Here is a 22,929-nt window from a genome sequence, read left to right as displayed (position 1 = left end):
GCTGAACCCAAGGGTGGACCACACAGGTAGAGGCACCAGGGAGGCAGTAGACCCGAGAAGGAAACAGGGCTTGGAGGCAGACCCCATGTGCTGTGCTTGCAGTATCAGTACAGGATGCCCATGTGTCCTTGTGCAGGTAGCAGTGAGTCCAGCATTTGGGGGGATATTTAGGAGTCCCCATCCCCATCCACCTGTTGGGCTGCACTCAACTTACCACCCTGCATCAGCATGCAGCAGATCGGGCAACGTGAGGTGAGCAGATGGGGCCTGGTCCAGGCTCTCAGCAATAAGCGTACTGCCCTAGAGCCTGCATGTGAGGCAGGAAAGCAGCCTGTGGGCATGAGTGGGCCACATCTCTGAGCCTCAGCTTCCCCATCAGTTAAGTGGAATACATCACTCCCTCCTTAATAGCTGAGGGCTGGAGGAGGCAGGACCTGTCATTGCTGTGCACCCCAAGGGGTGGTCACACATCTCTGGGCTCATCCCTGGGAACACCTGCTTCCAGATGGAGCCCTGAATTAGACAAAAGCAAAGCTAAACGAGAGAGAGGCAGTACCTTGGACAAAGAAGACAGCTGGCAGTAGCTCACGTGGTGACAAATTTGTCACCTCATACGTGCCACATTCCTTGCCCTGAGCCTGAGGGAAGTGCAGGGCTGAGGGCAAAATGAGTAATAGGCAGGGAACTGGTATGTGTTGTGTGTTACTCAGCACGTTCTGCTTCCCTACCTGTTACTCAGTTTGCTCTCAGTGCTCAGCAAGGTCAGGGACACCGGGCACCAGAGGAGGACCTGGGCTGACTGCTGCACTTCTCCCTCTTGGCCCCAGGCAGATTTTGAGCCTCTTTGAGCCTCTCTGTCCCCTATGAAGTGGGATCAGACCCTCTCCCAGGTTACTACAGAGTCAGACAAGAGAACTTGCAAAGTGCTCCATGCACAGCCACATACAGCCGACCTTGCATTCTGCCTCCATCCCTCCTCCCCAGTCCCATTTTGGGAGATGGAACCAGGCAGGAGGAGGGGCTTGTCTGACATCACACGGCTCATCACGGCCAAGCCAAGTCTGGGGCCAGGTATCCAGCCAGGTTTCTTCCTTGGCCTGCCTAAAGCCTTTCCAGGCCTCACACTCTCAGACCCAAAGGCTAGGAGAAAAGGTCTGAGCTCAACCCCCACCCCGCCCCCGCGGCATGAGCTGTCCAGCCCATCCCTGGCTGAGGATTTTCGGGGTGTGCAGGCCCTGCCCTCTTAGAGTTGGCCACTCACCGTCCTCCATGATACAAAGCACAAAGCCTGCTGGTGGCATGGACCTGGAGGGGAGACTGTCACTGGGGCCACTGCACTTAGGATGTGACCCAGTTTTTGGAGGCACTTGCCTTTGCAGTGCGGCACGGGCCTCCCCATATACCTCACCTCTTGTTTTCAGATCTGCACACCAGAGACTGAGGTTGGCCACATGGGACCTTGTGCTTTGTTTCTTTGGTTCTATGGCAGGGGCTGGGGGACTCTGCAGGTTGGGCTCACATGCATGTGTAAGAGTTCTTTGTGCACTCTCACCGCTCGCTTGCTGGTACAATAACCTGAGCTCTTACGCTGCCCTGGCAATCCTGGGCACTGTGCCCATCTTTTCTCGGGCCCTCTCCTCCCTCCCCCAGAGAAGAGACCATCACCACTGTGGTGAAGAGCCCACGTGGCCAACGACGGTCCCCCAGCAAGTCCCCCTCCCGCTCACCTTCCCGCTGCTCTGCCAGCCCGCTGAGGCCGGGCCTACTGGCCCCTGACCTGCTGTACCTGCCAGGGGCTGGCCAGCCCCGCAGGCCTGAGGCAGAGCCAGGCCGGAAGCCCGTGGTGCCCACACTGTACGTGACAGAGGCCGAGGCCCACTCTCCAGCTCTGCCCAGACTCTCGGGGTCCCAGCCCAAGTGGGTGGAGGTGGAGGAGACCATTGAAGTCCAGGTGAAGAAGATGGGCCCGCAGGGTGTGTCTCCCACCAGAGACGTGCCCACTAGCTCATCAGGGCATCTCTTCACGCTGCCCGGTGCCACCCCCGGAGGGGACCCCAATTCCAATAACTCCAACAACAAGCTGCTGGCCCAGGAGGCCTGGGCCCAGGGCACAGCCATGGTCAGCATCAGAGAGCCCCTCGTCTTCCACGTGGATGCCAGAGGCAGTGTGGACTGGGCTGCTTCTGACGTGGGCAGCCTGGAGCTGGAGGAGACCGGCGTCACCCTGGAGGAGGAGTGCACCATGGAGGAGGCGGGAGAGGAAGAGGGGGAAGACGGAGATGCCTTTGTGACGGAGGAGTCCCGGGACACACACAGCCTTGGGGATCGTGACCCCAAGATCCTCACGTACAACGGCCGCGTGCTGACACTGGCTGACCTGGAAGATTACGTGCCTGGGGAAGGGGAGACCTTCTGCTGTGGTGGCCCTGGGCCCGGCGCCCCTGATGACCCTCCCTGCGAGGTCTCAGTGATCCAGAGAGAGATCGGGGAGCCCACGGTGGGGCAGCCTGTGCTGCTCAGTGTGGGGCATGCACTGGGTCCCCGAGGCCCTCTCGGCCTCTTTAGGCCTGAGCTCCGTGGGGCATCACCACCAGGACCCCAGGTCCGTAGCCTTGAGGCCACCTCCTTCCTCTTGCGGGAGGCCCCGGCTCGGCCTGTGGGCAGTGCTCCCTGGACGCAGTCTTTCTGCACTCGCATCCGGCGTTCTGTGGACAGTGGTCAGAGCAGCTTCACCACAGAACTTTCCACCCAGACCATCAACTTTGGGACAGTGGGGGAGACGGTCACCCTTCATATCTGCCCAGACAAGGATGGGGATGAGGGGGCACAGCCCTGATGCTGCTGCTGTGGTGGCTTGGGGCAGCAGGGAGAGGGGCGTGCCCTTGAGGCCTAGGACGCTGCCCAGCCTCAGCAGCAGCCCCTAGGAGCCTCCTGAGGGCCTCCCTGTCCCTGGTCCTGGGCCCTTCTTACCTCACTCAACTTCAGCCAGGAGGACTGGGTGGCGCTTGTAACGTCAGAATGACTGGCTCAAAGACCTCAGCTCTGGGCTATTTCCTCTCAGCCTGGCAGGAGCCTTGGGACTGTGGACGAAGGATGTAGCCTTGGGCATTTGTCCTGTTCCCATGTGGGCCAGGTCCATCCCTCCTGGTCACAGCTGCCAGGCCTGACGTGGCCTTGCCTCTTCTGCAGTCTTGGTGACTAAGACCCTTGGGTGGGTGCTTCCCAGCTCTGCAGGCCCTCCTGGCCTTCTCTGCAGGGTGGACATGGGGTCTGTGTGTGGGCAGCAGCCTGTCTCTCAGCAAGAATAAAGTAGCTTCCTGCACACCTCTCTGACTCTCCTTGCCTCTCCACTGGGCAGCCCTGGGTCCCCTCCACCTGCAGCCCTCAGGGGAGCCCATACCCTCATCTGCCTTTGACTGTGAGGTCCCCTGGCTGGCCACTGCCTGTGGAGTCCCGGCCCACCCTGGGGTCCCTGAGTGGACCTGCGACAGCTGGTTCCCATCATGGAGAGGCCACTCACAGGGGCACACGGCATGGCCAGAACAGCCAATCATGCTCCTTCCTAGCATGCTGGGTACCAGGCAGGCCTTCCCCAGCCCTGGGCAGCTGGGACTGTTGTCATGGCAGACGTGGGGATGTGGTGACCCCATGGGATCTCAGCATCAGAGGTCAACTTCATTGTCTCTGGCCGGACGATCCCAGCACCATTAGAGGACAACCCCAAGCCCTCCAGCTCCGAGGCTGGCCCAGGGGTCCTGCTGACTGCGTTGGAGTGAGGAGGGTAGAGAGGAGGGTACCCTGGCAATGTAGAGAGCAGCCCAGGTCTCCTCTCCAGGCTGGCGACTGGGGATGCGGCAAGGGCCCTCAGCAAGGGCTTGAAGACACAAGGCGGGAGGCTTGGGGCAGGTGACCTGCTGGACCCGTGTGTGAGGTGCCTGGCTGATGGCCAGGTGGACGGGGAGGCTGCTGAGGGGGAGCTGCCAGTGGGGACCATGCCCAGCAGGGCTCCAGAGGAGTCTCTTGCAGCCAGCAAGGGGCCAGGTGGGGCAGTCGGGGCTGGGGTTGCAGGCAGAAGGGAGAGCAGATTTGGGTCACAGGTGGAGAAGAGAAAGCCCCTGGCAGGCGAGTTCAGGCAGGGGCTGCCCTGGGAGGGAGGGCCCATCCCCAGGGAGGGGTCCACGGTCATGGCTGCCTGGACACCCACTGAACCCAAGCTTCCTCTGGTTCTCGCCTTGGCACCAGGCTGTGCCCAGGTTTGAGGAGAGGCCAGCCCTGGTAGGGGGTTGCGATCAGTGGCAGAGCCAGGGCCTGGGGCAGGTATCCAGGCCCGGCTGCTCCCTGGAGGTGGTGACACTCTCCTGAAGGTTCCTGGGGAGGATGGGCCTGAGCTCGCAGGGAGTCTAGGAGGAGGAAGTGCCTGCCTGCAGCATGGGTCTGTGGTTTTTTCCTCTCTGTGTCCCAGGCCTCCACCTCCAGGCAGCCTCCTGAGAGGGGAGTGGGTGGGGAGGAGCCCAGTGTTGGACCACCTGGGCAGTCTCTGAGGAGGGGGACGGGGTTCCTGGAGACCCCTCCGGAGGCTGTAGCTATCCCAGACCCCTGGGTCTCACCTGCTCTTCACTCATCTGCCTCTTCTACAGACACCACCCTGGAGCGAGTGGACCAGATCACATCCGTCCTGGAGAGACTGCTGGGCCCCAGGGTGCCAGGCCCCTTCACAGGGGACCTCACTGGCCCCAGCCCCTGCCCCGGGGGGGCACCTGCACTCCAGGAAACCGGCTCCCAACCTCCAGTCACCGGATCTTCCGAGGCACCCGGTGAGGCCCAGACGCATGCTGACAACAAAGTCCCCCAGGGATTGACCCCAACCTGGCTGTGCAACGTGAAGGGTACCCATCACATGGGCATGAACTGGCTAGGCCCCAGTGACTCCGATTTGGAATCCCAGTGGCTCCATGCACTGGGGGTCCTGGGCCAAGCCTACCTCTTGCTTGGCCTCAGTTTCCCTGTCAGAATCTTGGCACAGAATGGGTTCTGGAAGGTTCCTCCTGCTCTGAATCTGTTCCAGGAGCCAGAGGCTTCCCATGGTTGGCCTGTGATGGCAAATTCAGGTGCCCTGTGCTCCTCAGTAGACAGGGAGGAGGGGGAGCAGGGGGTGAGAAAGGGGAGGAGGAGACAGGGGAGAAGTAAGAGGGAGAGGAGGAGGGGGATGGAGGGGGCAGAAGACAGGAAAGGAGGAGGAGGTGGAGGAGGGAGGGGCAGAAGCAGCCAGTACCCCAGACAGACCAGATCAGACTGGCTGCTACAAGAGCCAGCTCTGTTGGTCACTCAAGCCCCTTCCCCCAGGTGTTGGGGGTCTCCTGTTTTGAAGCACTTTAATGGCTTCTTCTTTTTTTGTCTTTGGGACGGGGTCTTGCTCTGTCACCTAGGCTGGATTGCAGTGTGCAGGGGTGCGACCACAGCTCACTGCAGCCCCAACCTCCTGGGTTTAAGTGATTCTCTCACCTCAGCCTCCCAAGTAGCTCCCATGCCACCATGCCCAGCTAATTTTTTTATTTTTGGGTAGAGATGGGGTCTTGCTGTGTTGCCCAGGCTGCTCTCAAACTCCTGGGTTCAAGCCATTCTCCTGCCTCAGCTTCCCAAAGTGCTGGGATTACGGGTGTGAGCCTGGCTGCCCACCTGCCCGAGCCCTGGCCTCGCTCCAGCCCGGTCTTCAGGTCCCCGATCAAGGAACTTTTCCTAAAGGGACAGATAGTGCATCTGGGGAAACTGAGGCCTGGGTTGGGGGAATCTCATCCAAATCCCTGCTACTCACCGAAGGTGGATGGGGACCTGGAGTCAGGCATCCAGAGAGCCATGAGGACGGGGCTGAAGCGAGGCCAGAGCTGGGGCAGGATGGCAGCCAGGCTCCTCCCCTGCCCCGCCCAGCGTCCTCTGCATCTTGCTTCTGTGGGCTTCTTGGGTCCATGCCCTTCTCCTTCTCTTTTGGCCCAGCCCCAGCCTTGGTTGTCTTCACACAAAAGACCATCACGGCCTTGCATCCTGTGTGCCTACCCACTCTGGTCACCCCACACCATCTTGCAGGGGCTTCCCTGATGCACCCTCCCTGGCCACCCCTACCTGGTTCCATCACCTTGGAGAAAGGCCGTCAGGCTGGAGCCAAACAGGATGAGACCTCCAGGGCTCAGTGCCCTCCCCAAGGACAGCACGGGACAGTCCCCCACCATGGTCTCACGCTTAATCCCCTGAACACATGCTCCAACAGTCCCACAGTCCCTATGCTGCTTCTGTGGCCTCCCGCAGGCCAGGTGGCATAGGGTTCGGGGCAAGCAAGCCGCCTTCCCCCATGAGATGAGAAGGCCAGCCCCTCAGGTCTGCTTCCCCACAACAGGCACAGAAGCCCCCAGGCCTTCAATGAGCGCAGGCTCCTCCCTCTAGCTGCCTGGGCACCCTGGGGCCACCTAGGGCTAAGGGGCGTCTCTCTAGGCCCCAACTTGGTGTACATTTGCTCCGTTTGCCTATCACGGGGCTGGCTGGGAGCAAGGCCTGGCCCAGGAGAAGGGGCACGGCATCCCTGTCACCCTGGGAAATGGTTTCTTCTCATTCTTCTGCCTGTCACTCTTCCCCATGCAGTGACTGAAGGCCGGCGTCTGTAAGGGAAGGACAGGCCGAGGCTGGGGCAGGGGTCTGGGAGGACTAGCCCTGGCCCTCACTTGAACTCTGCCTTGTGGGTGGAGTGTACCCTGCCACATCCAATGGGCTGTGTGCCAGGGCCACAGTGGTTGAGCAGACAAACCCGCCCTAGGTGCCGCTTGGCCCATCTGGGGCAGATCGTGGGCTCCTTCACAGGCCTGACGCTCGTTCACTCTGCCCGATGCCTCTGCAGAGTGGGCATGGGTTGGCCTGCTCTGGCCATGACCCCACCCGCCCTGCCTGTGGCGGACACCCTTTCCACTCGTCCACCTGCTTGAAGCTCAAGTGTATTCCCACAGCCACCTGCCCTGCCTGCGCTGCCTGTGCCACCGGCCGGGGCTGTCCCGAGCCCCACTCCTCTACCCAGTCTGCCCTGGGTCTCTCCTGTCCTCTCCCTCACAGCTGGGTGGAGTGGTGTCAAGGGCCCTACCTGTGACCTCTGGGCAGCCCCATGGGGTGATGCCCTGGCCCTCTGGATCCTGCCCACCATTGCTTGCATGCTAGGAACTGTTGAATGCTCCTGGCACACACGGTGCTGAGACAGAGCTGCCTGTCCTGCCTGGCTGTCAGGGAGTGTTCTAGAGGGCAGAGGCCACCGCATCCAGTTGTCAGTCTGGCGGATGGGCAGGGGACCCTCGGGGCTGGTGGCACCAGGTCGGATATGGAGGGTGCTTGGCACCTGGGCTCTGCAGGGTGGCTAACTGCACATGCTTGAGCTGTGGGCTGGGTACTGGGTTTGGGGCCTAGGACCTTGCCAGGATCTCACCCACAGCCCAGGGCCCCGGGAGCCCAAAGCTCTGCCTGGGCTTTCCTAGCCTGGGAATGTGGGGACCAGATGCGGGTACCACCTGGGCTCCATCTCATGAGGCCCTCATCTCCCAGCAGCCGTGCCCCAGAGGGTGCCACAGCCCCTCCTCCACGAAGGCCCAGAGCAGGAGCCAGAGGCCATTGCCAGAGCCCAGGAATGGACTGTGCCCATTCGGTAACCACCCCAGACTGCTGGGTCCTGCACTGGGGACCAACCCCAGGGGACATCTCTGGGCAGGCAGGGCAGGGCACGAGTTACTGCGGTGTCCTCACAGCCCTCCACTCTTTGCCAGCAGCTACCCCAGGCATGGCAGGTCTGGGAGGAGAGGCCACCCTTGGGATGAGAGGTGTTGGGGGGCCCCCTCCACACTAAGGGCTGGGCACCCGTCTGTACATCTCATCCCAGAGAGGCTTTGCTGCAGCCCCTTCCTAGTAGTGATGAGCAGGGATACCCTATCTCATCGGGAGGCCTGGCTGCTCAGAACGTGTGGGGGCCCGGCAGAGCCTCACCTCACTTCCTAACCCCAGGATGGAGGGTGCAGCCAGGCCTGGGGCAGGCACAGGGGAGCTGCTCTGGGACGTCCATAGCCACGTGGTCACGGAGACCACACAGAGGACCTACACATACCAGGCCATCGACACACACACCGCAAGTACGGGGTTGGGCCCAGCTGGGTTATAAGTGTGATCCCCATACCCCCTGTCCAGGGCTGGGGGGTATTTGCACATCTGCAGAGGCCACCCAGCCTGTCTCAGCCCTGCCCCAGCCTGGGACGCCCACATTCTACTCACTGTGTCCCTTCAGAGGGGCCAGAACCCTCCACTGGGGAGACGCAAGTGGCAGTGAACTTGGTGTTAATAGGATCCTGTCCCTGAGAACGACAGCCAAGTTAGTGAGCTCCACTGGCCCCACCAACTCCTCCTGATCACCTGGCCAGCTGAGGTCAGAGTGGGAGAGGCAGTGGTTCCATTGAAGGAGCACCCATAACTGTCAGAAGCCTGGGCAGTCAGGATGGGGTGCTGTTGCTTGGGCTGTGGGGGGCGTTCAGTTGCCCACAGTGTATCTCAGGGCCTCAACAACCACCCAGGCATGGTGGGCTGTGGCTGGCACCCAGGGTTGTGTGGCTGGGGAGGTGGTTTCCATGGTTCCCTCCCTGCCCTCCCAGGGCCCCCATCCATGCAGGTAACCATCGAGGATGTGCAGGCACAGACAGGCACAATGGCCCAATTCAAGGCTGTCATTGAGGGCGACCCACAGCCCTCGGTGACCTGGTACAAGGTAGGTGTGCAGGTCCAGGTGAGCGAGATTCGGGAATGGCCCCAGGATCTGGGGGACCCACGGGAGATGGGTGCAGTCCACACTGTGCACTTCCTCCCACATCCCCTCCAGACTGGACACACAGCAGGTGTCGGAAGCACTGCTCAGTGAAGGGGGGGGTGATGGGGTCCCCCAGAGTGGGCTGATGGCAGCCCTGCTGATCCTGTGCCTCCAGGACAGCGTCCAGCTGGTGGACAGCACCCGGCTTAGCCAGCAGCAAGAAGGCACCACATACTCCCTGGTGCTGAGGCATGTGGCCTCGAAGGATGCCGGTGTTTACACCTGCCTGGCCCAAAACGCTGGTGGCCAGGTGCTCTGCAAGGCAGAGCTGTTGGTGCTTGGCGGTGAGTTGGTCGACCCCTCCTGGGCCCAGGCTCTGCAGCTGGGCTGGCCAGGTACAGGTCTTGTCTCCATGGGGCAACCTCTCTTCCCATTGGTGGTACCTGGGTGGGTGTGGTCCCTGGGTGGGTGTGGTCCCATAGTCTTGGGTCCAGGAAGCAGCTCCCATTAACACCACAGCACTGGGTTCCGTGGGGATCAGGGTGGTCACCTTTGCCCATACCAGCTGTTTCCCATTCCTTAGGGGACAATGAGCCGGACTCAGAGAAGCAAAGCCACCGGAGAAAGCTGCACTCCTTCTATGAGGTCAAGGAGGAGATTGGAAGGTAGCACCTAGCCCCCTTTCCCCTGGACAGCCAGATGGCTCCTTTCCTCAGGCCACCTGGGCTCTCCTCACTCCGTCTTTCCTAGGGGTGTGTTTGGCTTCGTGAAAAGAGTGCAGCACAAAGGAAACAAGATCTTGTGTGCTGCCAAGTTCATCCCCCTACGGAGCAGAACTCGGGCCCAGGCATACAGGGAGCGAGACATCCTGGCCACGCTGAGCCACCCGCTGGTCACGGGGCTGCTGGACCAGTTTGAGACCCGCAAGACCCTCATCCTCATCCTGGAGCTGTATCCTGCCCTCAGCCCCTGAGAGGGCTTGAGGAGGGGCATGCAGGGCCAGGCCAGGGCTCCGAGGAGCCATGTGCTTGGTGTCCCCTGCCTGGCTGGGTGGTGGCGACAGCCACTCAGCCGGGAATTTGGGTGGGGAGTCTTCTGTTCCACGGGGCAGTGACTGGAGTCCCCAGGGGGTACTGGTGGCTAGCTGGCCCTGATGACCTGATGCCCTCAGCAAGGATGGTGGGGGTCCGCTCCCACTCTGTAGATGGCCTCTTAGAGAGGAAGGAGCTGCTTGGCCTGGCTACTCTGGGGCACACCCTGCCACCCACGTGGCCTTGTCTTGGAGGTCTCCTCTGTCCTCTGGTGCTCTTGACGGTGTCAGCCGGACACATGCCCCACTGCCCCAAGTCGGTGTCCTCTCTGCAGGGAGAGGGTGCTGGATGGGCTCTGTACAGAGGGGACAGGATGCCCCCTCCCACTGTGCCAGTGCAGTGACTGCCCTCAGTCCCCAGCGTCAGCCTGCAGCCCCTCCCTTTTCAGGGCTGCATGCCATCTGGGGTTCAGAGGGGTCCCCACTCCACTCTCCTCAACCCTGAGCATCACCCCCTGCTGCCCCCAGAGATCAGATGTACCCGTAGTCCTGGCCACCTCATTGTGAGTGTGGGTTTCTGGGGGCAGGCAGGTTTCAGCCTCCCAAGCCTGTTTTTCCTTGATGGGATCCCAGGTGCTCATCCGAGGAGCTGCTGGACCGCCTGTTCAGGAAGGGTGTGGTGACAGAGGCCGAGGTGACTGGGCCGCCGCCTGCCACTGCCCCAGCCACGCACCCTACCCCAGACCCCTCTCAGACACCAGGTCCCTGCAGATACAGTCCCAGCCACAGCCCTCTCTAGCTCAGGAGCCTCTGGGGCTCCCCATGGCCTCCAGGGCGTGTTGACCCCTCAGTCAGGCTCTACACGGCCTGCCACCCCGCCTCACTTGGCCAGCTGACCAGCCCTGCCCACCCCTCCCCCACTGAGGGTCACAAGTCCATCGTATCCTCCCCACCTTTGAGGGATCTCCTGGCTTAGGGGCACACAGGATGCAGGAGGGCTTTGCATATCAGCTGCCGAAGCCAGGAGGAGGCCGGACTTGAAGTGGAGAGGGAGGCTGGGGCTGGGCTCCCACCTGAACAGCAGCCCTTGCTACAGGTCAAGGTCTACATCCAGCAGCTGGTGGAGGGGCTGCACTACCTGCACAGCCACGGCATTCTCCACCTGGACATAAAGGTTAATATGTCCTCATCGCTGCACCCCAAAGCCTGGGACCTGCAGGCCAGTGGGGCAGGCTCACCACTCCCAGCTTCACTGAGAGGGCTTGCTTGCCTCCAGGGACAGGGAGCTCACCACCTCCAGGCAGCCCTTCCGAGTGGGGTGTGGCTCTGGTGGAGCAGAGGCTGTCCCCAAATGGCTGCACCAGGTGCTCCCCACTGCTTCACCCTGTCCCCGGGCCTCTGGGTGTCCCCACCAGGCCCACCAGCCCCAGGAGTCACCCCTTTAGGGCATGGCTCTCACTCACTCCCAACTCTCCCCGACAGCCCTCTAACATCCTGATGGTGCATCCTGCCCGGGAAGACATTAAAATCTGCGACTTCGGCTTTGCCCAGAACATCACCCCAGCAGAGCTGCAGTTCAGCCAGTACGGCTCCCCTGAGTTCGTCTCCCCCGAAATCATCCAGCAGAACCCTGTGAGCGAGGCCTCCGACATCTGGTGAGTGGGTGGCTGGGCCAACGGGTCTGGGTCTGCAGCTTCTCTGGGAAGCCGGTCCCCACAGATGGCTGGGCCCTCTCCTCTGCCCCAGGGAGGCAGCAGGCAGCCTACTGGTCAGCCAAGGGGTCCTCCCTGAACCCGTCTCCTCCTACAGACCTGGGCTCCCCGCTTCCCTGTGTGTGTGCCTCTTACCTGAGGGCCAGGCCTGGGGCGACGCACAATGTGTGGTTTTGTCTTGCAGGGCCATGGGTGTCATCTCCTACCTCAGGTGAGCAGAGCCCTGCTCCATCAGCTGACCTAAGACCCCTCCCTTGTAGGCCCACTGAGGGCATGTGCACCGCTGGCTGCTCCCCAGATCAGAGACCCGAGACCCAAGGGGCAACTATCTTGGGAACAGGCAGTCAGCCAACCCTGATAAGAGGTTCCTGCCCAGAGGGTCTCACAAACACCCTGTCATCAGAGGGCTGTGCCGGGTCACGAGACAGCCAAGCCACTGCCCTGCAGGACTGGGGGTTGTCCAGCAGTCACTCATAACAGCCACTGCTGCCCTGAGGATGACGGTGGTATAGACAGCCTGGACCTCCTCAGCAAGTTGATCCTTAATTCCTAATTCAGGCTGATCTTGATGCCTGCCCCAGACTGGATCCCTATTTCAGACTAAGGCTGGTGCCCACCCAGGCTGACCCTACATCCCTGCCCCAGCCTGAGCCTGGATCCCTATCTCAGACTAAGGCTGGTGCGCACCCAAGCTGACCCTATATCCCTTCTGCTACTTGAGCCCAGATACCCCAGGCTTGGTCTGGGTCCCTGTTCCAAGCTGAGCCTGGATCTCTCTGGGCAAATCAGAGAAACTTGCTGGGATTCTCAGAGCTAGATGGGAGTGGGACTAAGAGCCCATCCGCAGTCAGGGCCTCATCTGAGGGCTGGACCCTCCCTCTGCCTTCAGCCTGACCTGCTCATCCCCATTTGCTGGCGAGAGTGACCGTGCCACCCTCCTAAACATCCTGGAGGGTCGCGTGTCATGGAGCAGCCCCATGGCTGCCCACCTCAGTGAAGACGCCAAAGACTTCATCAAGGCTACGCTGCAGAGAGCCTCTCAGTGAGTGCGCACCCAGGCTTCTCCTGCCCGGGGCCAGTCAGCCCTGCCCCAGGGGGCAACTGACCACCTGACCCCTCCTGAGCCTTCCTCTCCCTGCAGGGCCCGGCCTAGTGCAGCCCAGTGCCTCTCCCACCCCTGGTTCCTGGTGAGTATCAGGGTCAGCCCCACACAATGCAGGCGGAGCCTGAGGCCAACAGGGGCAGGGCCTCTGGGCAACAGGGTGTGTGAGCACAGAACTGTGGCTGTGGCCTGGACTCTGCCCAGCCCAGAGGACGTTTGTCCCTGTACTTTAGTGAGAGGGCTGTGGGAACCTCAAGCTGGAACCACGTTTCAGTGCCCCAGCCCCCAACGCCCAGCAGGAGGCAGGGAGAACTGTGAGGAGCTCAGGGACAGGGGGTCGCTGTCACCTCTGACCTCTGGCCTTTGCCATCTGCCCCACCTGGACATCTTGGGTGAGGGTTGTGGTGTCCTGGATCCAGGGGATCCCAGGACTGGGGCTGCCCAGCAGGGCTTCCATCATGGGAGGGGCCCCTATCAGGGCACCATGGTCTCCCTGCTATGTGGCTGCCCACCTTGGTCTCCCAGAAATCCATGCCTGCGGAGGAGGCCCACTTCATCAACACCAAGCAGCTCAAGTTCCTCCTGGCCCGAAGTCGCTGGCAGGTGAGCCATGACCATCTGAGTAGGGACCAGTGAAGGGGAAACTGAGGCCCCACAGGGCCAGCTGCGCACCTAGGAGTGCAGGGAAGTGGGGCTGGGCTCCTTTGAGCATGCTGAAAGGAGATGGGAGTCATCTGCTGGGCACAGTGGGGATGGGTGCACAGAGTCCCATGGTGCAGGAAGGCGGAATGACTGTGCCCTGGGGGCAGAGGACCCCAGAGCTCCTGGGTCTCCCCACCTGACGCCTGCTGCCCCCATGCGGTTCCAGCGTTCCCTGATGAGCTACAAGTCCATCCTGGTGATGCGCTCCATCCCTGAGCTGCTGCGGGGCCCTCCTGACAGCCCCTCCCTCGGTGTGGCCCGGCACCTCTGCAGGGACACTGGTGGCTCCTCCAGTTCCTCCTCCTCCTCTGACAATGAGCTTGCCCCATTCGCCCGGGCTAAGTCACTGCCACCCTCCCCGGTTACACACTCGCCACTGCTGCACCCCCGGGGCTTCCTGCGGCCCTCGGCCAGCCTGCCTGAGGAGGCCGAGGCCACTGTGCCCTCTGCCGAGGCCTCAGCTCTGCCTGCATCTCCTGAGGGTGCTGGGCCACCGGCCGCCCAGGGCTGTGTGCCCCGGCACAGCGTCATCCGCAGCCTGTTCTACCAGCAGGCGGGTGAGAGCCCTGAGCATGGGGCCCTGGCCCCGGGGAGCAGGCGGCACCCAGCCCGGCGGCGGCACCTGCTGAAGGGCGGGTACATTGCGGGGGCGCTGCCTGGCCTGCGCGAGCCACTGATGGAGCACTGCATGCTGGAGGAGGAGGCTGCCAGGGAGGAGCAGGCCACCCTCCTGACCAAAGCCCCCTCCTTCGAGACCGCCCTCCGGCTGCCTGCTTCTGGCACCCACTTGGCCCCTGGCCGCAGCCGCTCCCTGGACACAGAACATGACCCTCCGAGCACCCAACGCTGCTCCCCAGAGGCCTGCTGTGAGGCACAGCGACTGCCTTCAGCCCCCTCCGGGGGAGCTCCTATGAGGGACATGGGGCACCCTCAGGGCTACAAGCAGCTTCCATCCACTGGTGGCCCCCCAGGCACTGCTCAGCCAGAGAGTCCATCCCTGGACCACCCTTGGGGGCAGCCAGCCCCTTTCTGTCATGCCAAGCAGGGTTCTGCCCCCCAGGAGGGCTGCAGCCCCCACTCAGCAGTTGCCCCATGCCCTCCTGGCTCCTTCCCTCTAGGATCTTGCAAAGAGGCCCCCTTAGTACCCTCAAGCCCCTTCTTGGGACAGCCCCAGGTACCCCCTGCTCCTGCCAAAGCAAGCCCCCCGCTAGACTCTAAGATGGGGCCTGGAGACATCTCTCTTCCTGGGAGGCCAAAACCTGGCCCCTGCAGTTCCCCAGGGTCAGCCTCCCAGGCGAGCTCTTCCCAAGTGAGCTCCCTCAGGGTGGGCTCCTCCCGGGTGGGCACAGAGCCTGGCCCCTCCCTCGATGCTGAGGGCTGGTCCCAGGAGGCTGAGGATCTGTCCGACTCCACACCCACCCTGCAGCGGCCTCAGGAACAGGTGACCACGCGGAAGTTCTCCCTGGGGTGTCGCGGGGGCTACGCAGGTGTGGCTGGCTATGGCGCCTTTGCCTTTGGTGGAGATGCGGGGGGCATGCTGGGGCAGGGACCCATGTGGGCCAGGATAGCCTGGGCTGTGTCCCAGTCCTCAGAGGAGCAGGAGGAGGCCAGGGCTGAGAGCCCACTGCCCCAGATCAGTGCAAGGCCTGTGCCTGAGGTCAGCAGGGCTCCCTCTAGGAGCTCTCCAGAGCCCGCCCCATGGGAGGACGTCGGGCAGGTCTCCCTGGTGCAGATCCGGGACCTGTCAGGTGATGCAGAGGGGGCTGACACAATATCCCTGGACATTTCCGAGGTGGACCCCGCCTACCTCAACCTCTCGGACCTGTACGACATCAAGTACCTCCCATTCGAGTTTATGATCTTCAGGAAAGTCCCCAAGCCCCCTCAGCCAGAGCCACCCTCCCCCATGGCTGAGGAGGAGCTGGCCGAGTTCTCGGAGCCCATGTGGCCCTGGCAAGGTGAAATGGGCCCCCACGCAGGCCTGGAGATCACAGAGGAGCCAGAAGACGTGGATGCGCTGTTGGCGGAGGCTGCCGTGGGCAGGAAGTGCAAGTGGTCCTCACCGTCACGCAGCCTCTTCCACTTCCCTGGGAGGCACCTGCCACTGGATGAGCCCGCGGAGCTGGGGCTGCGTGAGAGAGTGAAGGCCTCCGTGGAGCACATCTCCCGGATCCTGAAGGGCAGGCCGGAAGGTGAACCCCCACCCCACCCCAGGCATCCTTCACGTCCAGGGGCCCCCATTCTGTAACTGGGGCTACTGCACTCCAGGTGACGGCAGGAGGCCCCCGGGGCACTCCCGCCGGTGTCCAGGTGCTGCCCACACCTCCTGTCCCTGCCTCAGGTCTCTGAATCTTGGGGTCACCTCTCCAGCCCTGACAACCCTCCCCACGGGGCAACTGAGACCCAGCCCTGGGACCCAACATAGCTGAGGAGGCCTGGGGAGGCTGTAGGTGGTATGCCCCTGGGGAAAGCATTTGAAGGGGCCAGAGTCTTCCTGAACCAGAATCCTTCCTGACCCCAGAGTCCTCCCGACCAGCCCCAGACCCTCCCTGACCCCAGACACCCCAACGCTGTACTCTCCCAACCCCAGATCCTGCCTGACTGCAGACCCTCCTAACCCCAGATCCTCCTGAGTCCTCCTTGACCCCATAGTCCTCTCTGACCCCAGACCCTACCTTACCCCAGACCCTCCCCAACTCCATGCCCTACCTGACCCCAGACTCTCCTGACCTCAGGCCTTCCCTGACCCCAAAACCCTTCCCAACCCCAAAACCCTTCACAGCCCCATAGTTCTCCCCAACCACATAATCCTCCCTGGTCCTGGACCCTCCTGACCCCGTGCCTGGAGGTGGGGAGGGTGCCTGATATTCGTGTTTCCTCTGTGGCCTGGAAGTCTGAGGTGTGGGCAGCGGGCCAGCCGACCACAGTTGCTTCCTGTCCCAGCTGCTCCGGGTCCTTGCAGCCAGAGGCGGCTGGTGCTACCCAGAGGGGCCAGGCCTCCTGACCATGATCTTCATCGGCCCCCTTCCTCCTGCAGGTCTGGAGAAGGAGAGGCCCCCCAGGAAGAAGCCAGGCCTTGCTTCCTTCCGGCCGTCAGGTCTGAAGAGCTGGGACCGAGGTGAGCAGGCCCAACACAGAGACCGGGCCCCATTGCCTCTCAGGGTCCCACCAGCATGGCCAGACAGGTGGGGAGCAGGCTTGCACTCACAGGGGTGCGGGAACCGATGAGGGGTCCTGGTGGGTGTGGTGAGCTGAGCAGTCTTGGAGGACTTCCTGGAGGAGGAGGTGGTGGTGCAGATGGGCCAGTCTGGGGAGTGGGGAGTCGTGGGTGGTGGGGCAGGGCTCCTCCTGGTGTCCCCACTGCGGGGTCCAGGCCATGCTCTGGGGCCTGGAGGTCACCCCTGAAGGCTGATCTCATCCTCCCTCCTCAGCGCCGACATTCCTAAGGGAGCTCTCAGATGAAACTGTGGTCCTGGGCCAGTCAGTGACACTGGCCTGCCAGGTGTCGGCCCAGCCAGCTGCCCAGGCCACCTGGAGCAAAGGTAAGACGCTATTCCAGGGGCTGGGGGCTGGTGAAATCGGGTGAGTGGCCATCGCCAGCCCCACAGGATGCCTCGCTGTCCAGAGGGAAACTGAGGCCCAGGGAGAGGTGTGAGGCCTGGCTGTGGCATGAGGCTTGCTCTGTACTTTTGCAGATGGAGCCCCCCTGGAGAGCAGCAGCCGTGTCCTCATCTCCACCACCCTCAAGAACTTCCAGCTTCTGACCATCCTGGTGGTGGCAGCTGAGGACCTGGGTGTGTACACCTGCAGCGCGAGCAATGCGCTGGGGACAGTGACCACCACGGGCGTCCTCCGGAAGGCAGGTGCGTGGGCCACACTGGGGGTGGGCTAGGGAGGCTGGGCCAGGGGTGCTGGGAAGCCTCATCCTCCGTGGAATGCTTCCGGGCCCGTGCATTGGCCGCTGAGGCGGCCGCTCCCCGACCCTGAGCAGCCCACATCCCTATGGGGCCAGGCACCGCACACGGCCAGGGCTGCAGGAGGCCCGAGAAGGTCAACAGAGTTCTGACCACACGGGCTGCCCTGGGCTGGCGGGAGGTCCTGAGCTGGTTCCAGCAGAAGGAACCAGCCTTGGGAAGGACGGCCGGATGCAGTTGCTGACATTACGGGGCTCGGAAGGAAGCCTGTTCATCCACGCTCCCTGCCAGGGAGAAAGCCCATCCCATTGGCCACTTGCCAGGAGAACTGAGTTTCTTGGGCACATGACCCATTGCATCATCTTCCCATGTTCCTTCCACGCCCATCCCTCCAGCCCATGCAGGAGTGGGCTGCTTCCAGTTCCATATCTCAATCAAAGTTGAGTTCCAAGCACAACACAGTTCCCTGGGCATGTTTCTGAGGTAGTCAGGATGGGGGCTACAGGTCTAGCTCTGGGACCCCTGGCCCAATGACCAGAGTGGGCCAGCCTGCCTGAACCTGTGTAGGGCAACCCAGTGAAGCCCAGCAGCCCCACCAGGGCCCCTCTGACCAGAGCCTGGGCCCCTGCACAGGGTTCTGGTCACACCGCGGTGAATGGGCCAGCCCAGGAGCGGGTTCTGGCAGGGCAGACACCTCCCCAGCCCCTCGCCAGGAGAGGCCCCTCCTACCATTCCTCACTGTGATTGGACCCTGAATGAACAGGACCAGGGAGGGTGGGCTCCAGAGCCCTGGTAGCTGCCAGGGTGAGGCAGGGGCCAGCCAGATATTGCCCCCTGGAGGCTGGGTGCCCACCCTGGAGTCACTGACCATTGGGCAGTGCCTTGCAGAGCGCCCCTCATCCTCGCCATGCCCGGATATTGGGGAGGTGTACGCGGATGGGGTTCTGCTGGTCTGGAAGCCCGTGGAATCCTATGGCCCTGTGACCTACATTGTGCAGTGCAGCCTAGAAGGTATGAGGTGGCCCCTGCGCCCAAGGCTCCGGCCACCCCTCATGGGGGCCATGTCGAGGGGCCCTTGGGGAGGTGCCTGGCCTGCTCTGTGCCCGTGGTTGGCCTCAGGGAAGGGTTTCTCCACCCCCACTGATGTGGTGTGCAGAGGCCTCAGTAGCCCCTCACGTGCTCCTGTGTGGCCAGGTGGCAGTTGGACCACACTGGCCTCCGACATCTTTGACTGCTGCTACCTGACCAGCAAGCTCTCCCGGGGCGGCACCTACACCTTCCGCACGGCATGTGTCAGCAAGGCAGGAATGGGCCCCTACAGCAGCCCCTCGGAGCAAGTCCTCCTGGGAGGGCCCAGCCACCTGGGTGAGCCACACCACACTCAGGGCTTGGAGGGTGGGAACAGCAGCTGGAAGACCCAGATTATGCTCCCTCCTGTGCAGGGTCTCCATAGCTGTCCACTTCCTTCTGGGGAGAGACCTGCTCCTGGGCTTGGCATTCGAGGCCTACACACTTTAGGGGCTACCTCACCCCCAAGGCCCCCCCTTCACTCACCTACACTTCCATACACTTGTTGGCGAGCCCACAAGTCCATTCTGCTTCATGCTGAATGTTGGTAGTGAGTGTTGATAGTGACTGCCCCTTGCTGCCTCTAGCTTTGGTGGAGGAATGCTGGGGTTGATTAGTAATGTCTGTCCTGGGCTCAAGACAGACAGAGAGGGCATGATTGCTATGGGTGGTCCATTCTCAAATGCCCCTGCAGCCCTCATACACACCCTCACTCAGGTTGGCTCTCACTGTTTGCTGTACCCCCTCCCTGTGCCCATACCCCCAGAACCTGAGGAACAAAAGGTGGGAGTGTGTAGGAGCTCAAAGCCCCAGTTGTCAGGGTACCTGGGAAAGGGTGATGGGAGAGGTGGGGAGAGCTGGGGCTGTGGGGATGCCCTCTTCACCCCCTCTTATGGCCTGCCCCTCCTCCCACAGCCTCTGAGGAGGAGAGCCAGGGGCGGCCAGCCCAACCCCTGCCCAGCACAAAGACCTTCGCATTCCAGACACAGATCCGGAGGTGCAGGGGCCTCGGGGGCTGCAGGCGGGTGGGGCCAGGGCCTGGACCCCCCCTTGCTGGCCACCCATGGCCCCACACTCACCTTCTCGCTAAGCTGGGCTCCTGCTGTTCTGAGTGTTGGGAATCGGGGAATGGGAGGGGATCACCCACCAGCCTGACCGCTGTCCCCTTGAGCAGGGGCCGCTTCAGTGTGGTGCGGCAGTGCTGGGAGAAGGCCAGCAGGCGGGCGCTGGCGGCCAAGATCATCCCCTACCGCCCCAAGGACAAGACGGCAGTGCTGCGTGAATACGAGGCCCTCAAGGGCCTGCGCCACCCGCACCTGGCCCAGTTGCATGCAGCCTACCTCAGCCCCCGGCACCTGGTGCTCATCTTGGAGCTGTGCTCTGGGCCCGAGCTGCTCCCCTGCCTGGCTGAGAGGTGAGGGTGGCCTGGGGTGGCATGGTTGAGCTGATGGACTGATGGACGCAGGCCTCTGGGGTGGGGCTGAGGACCAGGCCCCTCTGCACAGCCCGGTGGCCCCCACCCTGGAGCCTGGGCTGAGCAGCTTCTGCCCCCCAGGGCCTCCTACTCAGAATCAGAGGTGAAGGACTACCTGTGGCAGATGCTGAGCGCCACCCAATACCTGCACGCCCAGCACATCCTGCACCTGGACCTGAGGTCTGAGAACATGATTATCACCGAATACAACCTGCTCAAGGTCGTGGACCTGGGCAATGCACAGAGCCTCAGCCAGGAGAAGGTGCTGCCCTCAGAGAAGTTCAAGGACTACCTAGAGACCATGGGTACGTGTGTGGACAGTTGGGGGGAACTCACCTGGGGCGGGGGGCAGGAAGAAGCCCCCTCTCCTCCAGTGCTGTCCCCTCTCCCAGCTCCACTGCCACCCACTCAGCCGCACACCTGGCCCACACACCTGTGCCTCCACCTGTCCCACCTGTGCCCCTCCACCTGAGCCCAACCACATGTGCCCCTCCCAGCTCCAGAGCTCCTGGAGGGCCAGGGGGCTCTTCCGCAGACAGACATCTGGGCCATCGGTGTGACAGCCTTCATCATGTGAGTCCTCCAGCCTGTCTGGGGGTTACTAGGTGGGCTGGGTAGTCTCCTCCCTCCACCCGAGGGTGACCTCACGGCCCCTGCACCCCCATACCCGAGGATGCCCTCACGGCCCCTGCATCCCCGTCCACCCGAGGGTGACCTCACGGCCCCTGCTCCAGCCACCCGTGGGTGACCTCCGTGCTCCTGCATCCCCTCCCCCTCCGCCCTGGTCTACCCGAGGAGGGTGACCTCAGGGCCTGTGCACCTGCCACCTGTGCAGGCTGAGCGCCGAGTACCCGGTGAGCAGCGAGGGTGCACGCGACCTGCAGAGAGGACTGCGCAAGGGGCTGATCCGGCTGAGCCGCTGCTACTCGGGGCTGTCCGGGGGCGCCGTGGCCTTCCTGCGCAGCACTCTGTGCGCCCAGCCCTGGTAAGGCGCGCCCCTCTCCTCCTTCTTCTCCCCGCCCTCTCCTCCTTCCGTCCCGCCCCGCCCCGCTACTCCCTTTCCCCTCCGCCCTCTCCCCTCCCCGTCCCTCTCCCCTTTTCCACTCCCCTTCCCCACACCCCTCCAGCCGCTGGGCCACGCGCTGTTTGTCGGTTCCAGGGGCCGGCCCTGCGCGTCCAGCTGCCTGCAGTGCCCGTGGCTGACAGAGCAGGGCCCGGCGTGTTCGCGGCCCGCGCCCGTGACCTTCCCTACCGCGCGACTGCGCGTCTTCGTGCGCGATCGCGAGAAGAGACGGGCGCTGCTGTACAAGAGGCACAACCTGGCCCAGGTGCGCTGAGGGTCGCTCGGGGCCGCACCTCTCGGTCTCCCCGCTGTGGCTCGCTGCAGACGCGCCAATAAAAACGCACAGCCGGGCGAGAAGTCTTCCGTCTCTTTGCATTATTTTCTTTTGGGAAGGGGAGGGAGTGAGGGCTCTGTCCCCGCCTTTCTGGCTGGGACGCCGATCAGGCTGCCCAGCTGTGTCTGGGCCTGCGAGGCCCTTAGAAGGCGTCCTTAGGGGTCGCTCCCTCACTCCCATGCTCCGCGCGTTCAGCCCCGCGGGGCGTCTCCATCCTCACACCCGTGCGCGTTTATTCCACCCGCCGTGCGCCTTCCTCTCTTCCATCACGCTGACCTCCAGCCCCGCAGCCCGCTTTCTCCGCCGTCGGGCCAGCGGCTTGTTTCCAGAACTTCTCTGCCCCAGGAAGAGTTCTTGGGCAAAGCGTGCAAGCGAGGGCGGGGAGCCGCGGGCCACGATCCGCTGGCGGAGAGAAGGCTTCAGAGTCGCTGGCGCGTGGCCTCGGTGAAAACCCAGTATTTGAGATTCCAGGGGCAATGACTGCGCTGGCCGAGCCCCGCCCTGCCCCTTGCCAGGAGTGCGGGAAGCCAGGGCCGTGGGGTGTGCGCATTGTCGCTCAAACGCTCCTGAACGCCCTTTCTCCTACTCTTCTTTGACGTGGGAAAGGGAACTTGAGATAGGTGCAGCCCAGGAGACCTGGGAGCTGGCAGGGAGGGCCATCTCCTCTTGCAGATAAAACCTTTTGCAGAGGTCCCTCAGACACAAGGCCAGGCCACTTATACCTATGTCTGAGCACAGGTGGAGAGAAGGCTAACCGACCACTCTTGGCTAAAATGACTCATGGTGATTCCTGGCCAGCTTAGATTTATGGAGACATCCAGTGATGGAGTTGTCCTGGCTCTCTCTGACAGCATGCAACCCAGAGTGAGGCCCGGTTGTTTTAAACACTCCTTTTAATCACCAAAACATTCAGCTCTTCATTGCATCCTCTTCTCGAGCAGCCCCAGGGTTCCCAGGGTGGGGATATGTTCTCCACTGTCCCCAGCAATAAGGCCAACTTGTTGGACAACAGCTTCGTTTCTGGGAGGCTGGGGCTGCAGGGTGTAGACCGCAGTCTCTGCCCTCCTGATTCTTAGCTCGTCTCAGGGGCCTAATGCTGATGGGTTCATTCTGCAGTGTCCAAATGCTGAACACCTCCCCTGAAATCTTACTAAGCCCAGGACACTTTGAATTAAAATCCAAGCATCAGCCAGGCAAGCCTGGGATTACAGGCTTACACCTATAATCCCAGCACTGTGGGAGGCTGAGGTAGGAGGATCACTTGAGCCCAGGAGTTCAAGACCAGCCTGGGCAACAACCCTTGTCTCTACAAAAAATAAAAAATTAGCTTGGCGTGGTGGTGCATGCTTGTGGTACCAGCTACTCGGGAGGTGAGCCCAGAGGTCAAGGCTGCAGTGAGCTGTGATTGTGCCACTGCACTCCAGCCTGGACCACAGAGCAAGACCCTGTCTCTAAAAAGAAAACAAATCCAAACATCTTCTAACTTGAACTGACTGCCCTCACTCCCTCTGCCCCCACACTGCCTCTGACTTTACCTTCCTCCTCCTTTACGACCTCCTGAGAGTCAGCGTGTCACCACTCAATGCATCACAAAGGGCACAGGCACCGTGCACTCACTTTCCCATGATGCTGATGTCAGGGTGGGGTGGGGGGGAAGGTAGTATCTTTTCCTCACCCATTGCAAGGCATATGGATGAACCTTGCATGTATGGCCC

At 62.4% G+C, this 22,929-nt stretch overlaps 1 protein-coding gene and 1 long non-coding RNA gene across 41 annotated transcripts in view; one reads left to right on the top strand and one right to left on the bottom strand.

Annotated features, from left to right (window-relative positions):
• Positions 1-21,237, top strand: part of OBSCN (obscurin, cytoskeletal calmodulin and titin-interacting RhoGEF) — a 166,909-nt gene extending 145,672 nt beyond the window's left edge. For 32 of the 40 annotated variants that reach the window (XM_050757077.1, XM_050756959.1, XM_050756867.1 and 29 more), the window contains 26 exons: positions 4,638-4,814; positions 7,573-7,672; positions 8,026-8,150; positions 8,664-8,776; positions 8,991-9,210; positions 9,399-9,480; positions 9,566-9,766; positions 10,479-10,539; positions 10,942-11,019; positions 11,328-11,500; positions 11,742-11,768; positions 12,447-12,599; positions 12,699-12,744; positions 13,185-13,262; positions 13,528-15,553; positions 16,399-16,479; positions 16,793-16,903; positions 17,057-17,224; positions 18,164-18,286; positions 18,470-18,640; positions 19,259-19,340; positions 19,518-19,757; positions 19,899-20,122; positions 20,315-20,390; positions 20,653-20,802; positions 20,977-21,237. In XM_050757077.1, the coding sequence (XP_050613034.1) occupies positions 4,638-4,814; positions 7,573-7,672; positions 8,026-8,150; positions 8,664-8,776; positions 8,991-9,210; positions 9,399-9,480; positions 9,566-9,766; positions 10,479-10,539; positions 10,942-11,019; positions 11,328-11,500; positions 11,742-11,768; positions 12,447-12,599; positions 12,699-12,744; positions 13,185-13,262; positions 13,528-15,553; positions 16,399-16,479; positions 16,793-16,903; positions 17,057-17,224; positions 18,164-18,286; positions 18,470-18,640; positions 19,259-19,340; positions 19,518-19,757; positions 19,899-20,122; positions 20,315-20,390; positions 20,653-20,802; positions 20,977-21,154 (5,264 nt within the window). In that variant the 3' untranslated portion in view covers positions 21,155-21,237. Of the gene's footprint in view, positions 1-1,650; positions 3,321-4,637; positions 4,815-7,572; positions 7,673-8,025; positions 8,151-8,663; positions 8,777-8,990; positions 9,211-9,398; positions 9,481-9,565; positions 9,767-10,478; positions 10,540-10,941; positions 11,020-11,327; positions 11,501-11,741; positions 11,769-12,446; positions 12,600-12,698; positions 12,745-13,184; positions 13,263-13,527; positions 15,554-16,398; positions 16,547-16,792; positions 16,904-17,056; positions 17,225-18,163; positions 18,287-18,469; positions 18,641-19,258; positions 19,341-19,517; positions 19,758-19,898; positions 20,123-20,314; positions 20,391-20,652; positions 20,803-20,976 lie in introns of those variants that run through there. The other 8 variants (XM_050757100.1, XM_050757090.1, XM_050757109.1 and 5 more) reach the window with 5 other exon arrangements.
• LOC126937004 (uncharacterized) lies at positions 15,446-20,705 on the bottom strand. The gene is made up of 3 exons (XR_007719625.1): positions 20,696-20,705; positions 18,830-18,926; positions 15,446-15,489 (listed from the first exon to the last, which is right to left on the bottom strand). It is a non-coding gene; the product is annotated as an uncharacterized LOC126937004 (long non-coding RNA).
• Positions 21,238-22,929: the final 1,692 nt, after the last annotated feature.

The sequence above is a fragment of the Macaca thibetana genome, chromosome 1 (genome assembly GCF_024542745.1).
Source record: "Macaca thibetana thibetana isolate TM-01 chromosome 1, ASM2454274v1, whole genome shotgun sequence".
Lineage (NCBI taxonomy): Eukaryota > Metazoa > Chordata > Mammalia > Primates > Cercopithecidae > Macaca > Macaca thibetana.
This window is presented reverse-complemented; position numbering and strand designations above follow the sequence as displayed.